General features: G+C 53.1%; 1 protein-coding gene across 1 annotated transcript in view; it reads right to left on the reverse strand.

The window, feature by feature from the left end:
* Positions 1 to 663, reverse strand: part of LOC111143928 (olfactory receptor 10H4-like) — a 17,196-nt gene extending 16,533 nt beyond the window's left edge. Inside the window, exon 1 of the mRNA XM_022497961.1 lies at positions 4 to 663. Coding sequence (XP_022353669.1) covers positions 4 to 651 — 648 coding nt within the window. The 5' untranslated portion in view covers positions 652 to 663. The remainder of the gene's footprint in view (positions 1 to 3) is intronic.

Genomic DNA, 663 nt, shown 5'->3' on the forward strand with positions numbered 1-663 from the left:
CACAATGAAGACATAGGAGAGGATGATGAGAAATAAACATCCCATCAAAACTGTAACACACACCAGGATCACACCCAAGGTGACAGAGGATGTCTCCTTCCCACAGGCCAACTTTAGGAGGGAAAGGGCATGGCAGCCATAATGATGGATCTCATTAGACCCACAGAAGGTGAGGTGGAAAACTATCAGAGTCACCATCATCCCCATGACTGAGCCACCAGCCCAGGACAAGGACACCAGATGAGCACAGGTGCGAGTGCTCATGAGCACGTTATACCACAGGGGGTGGCTGATGGCCACGTAACGGTCATAGCCCATGACGGTGAGCAGGAAGGAGTGGGTGAAGCCAAATGTAAAGGAGAAGAACATCTGGCTGGCACAGGCCACAAAGGTGATGGTGCGGCGGGTGGAGAGCAGGTCGGCCAGCAGGCGTGGGGTAATGGCCAAGGTGTAGAGGATCTCGGAGATGGACAGTGCACACAGGAAGAGGTACATGGGCGTGTGCAGGCTGTGCTCACTCCTGACAGTGGCCATGATGAGCAGGTTCCCCAGCAACGTGAATAGGTACATGAGCAGGAACAGCAGGAAGAATGCAGGCAGGAGATGCTGTGGGAAGTTGGAGAAGCCAACGATGATGAATTCATACACCATGCTATAGTTCTG

This window comes from Enhydra lutris, unplaced genomic scaffold (assembly GCF_002288905.1).
Source record: "Enhydra lutris kenyoni isolate GAN:26980312 unplaced genomic scaffold, ASM228890v2 scaffoldscaffold10, whole genome shotgun sequence".
NCBI lineage: Eukaryota > Metazoa > Chordata > Mammalia > Carnivora > Mustelidae > Enhydra > Enhydra lutris.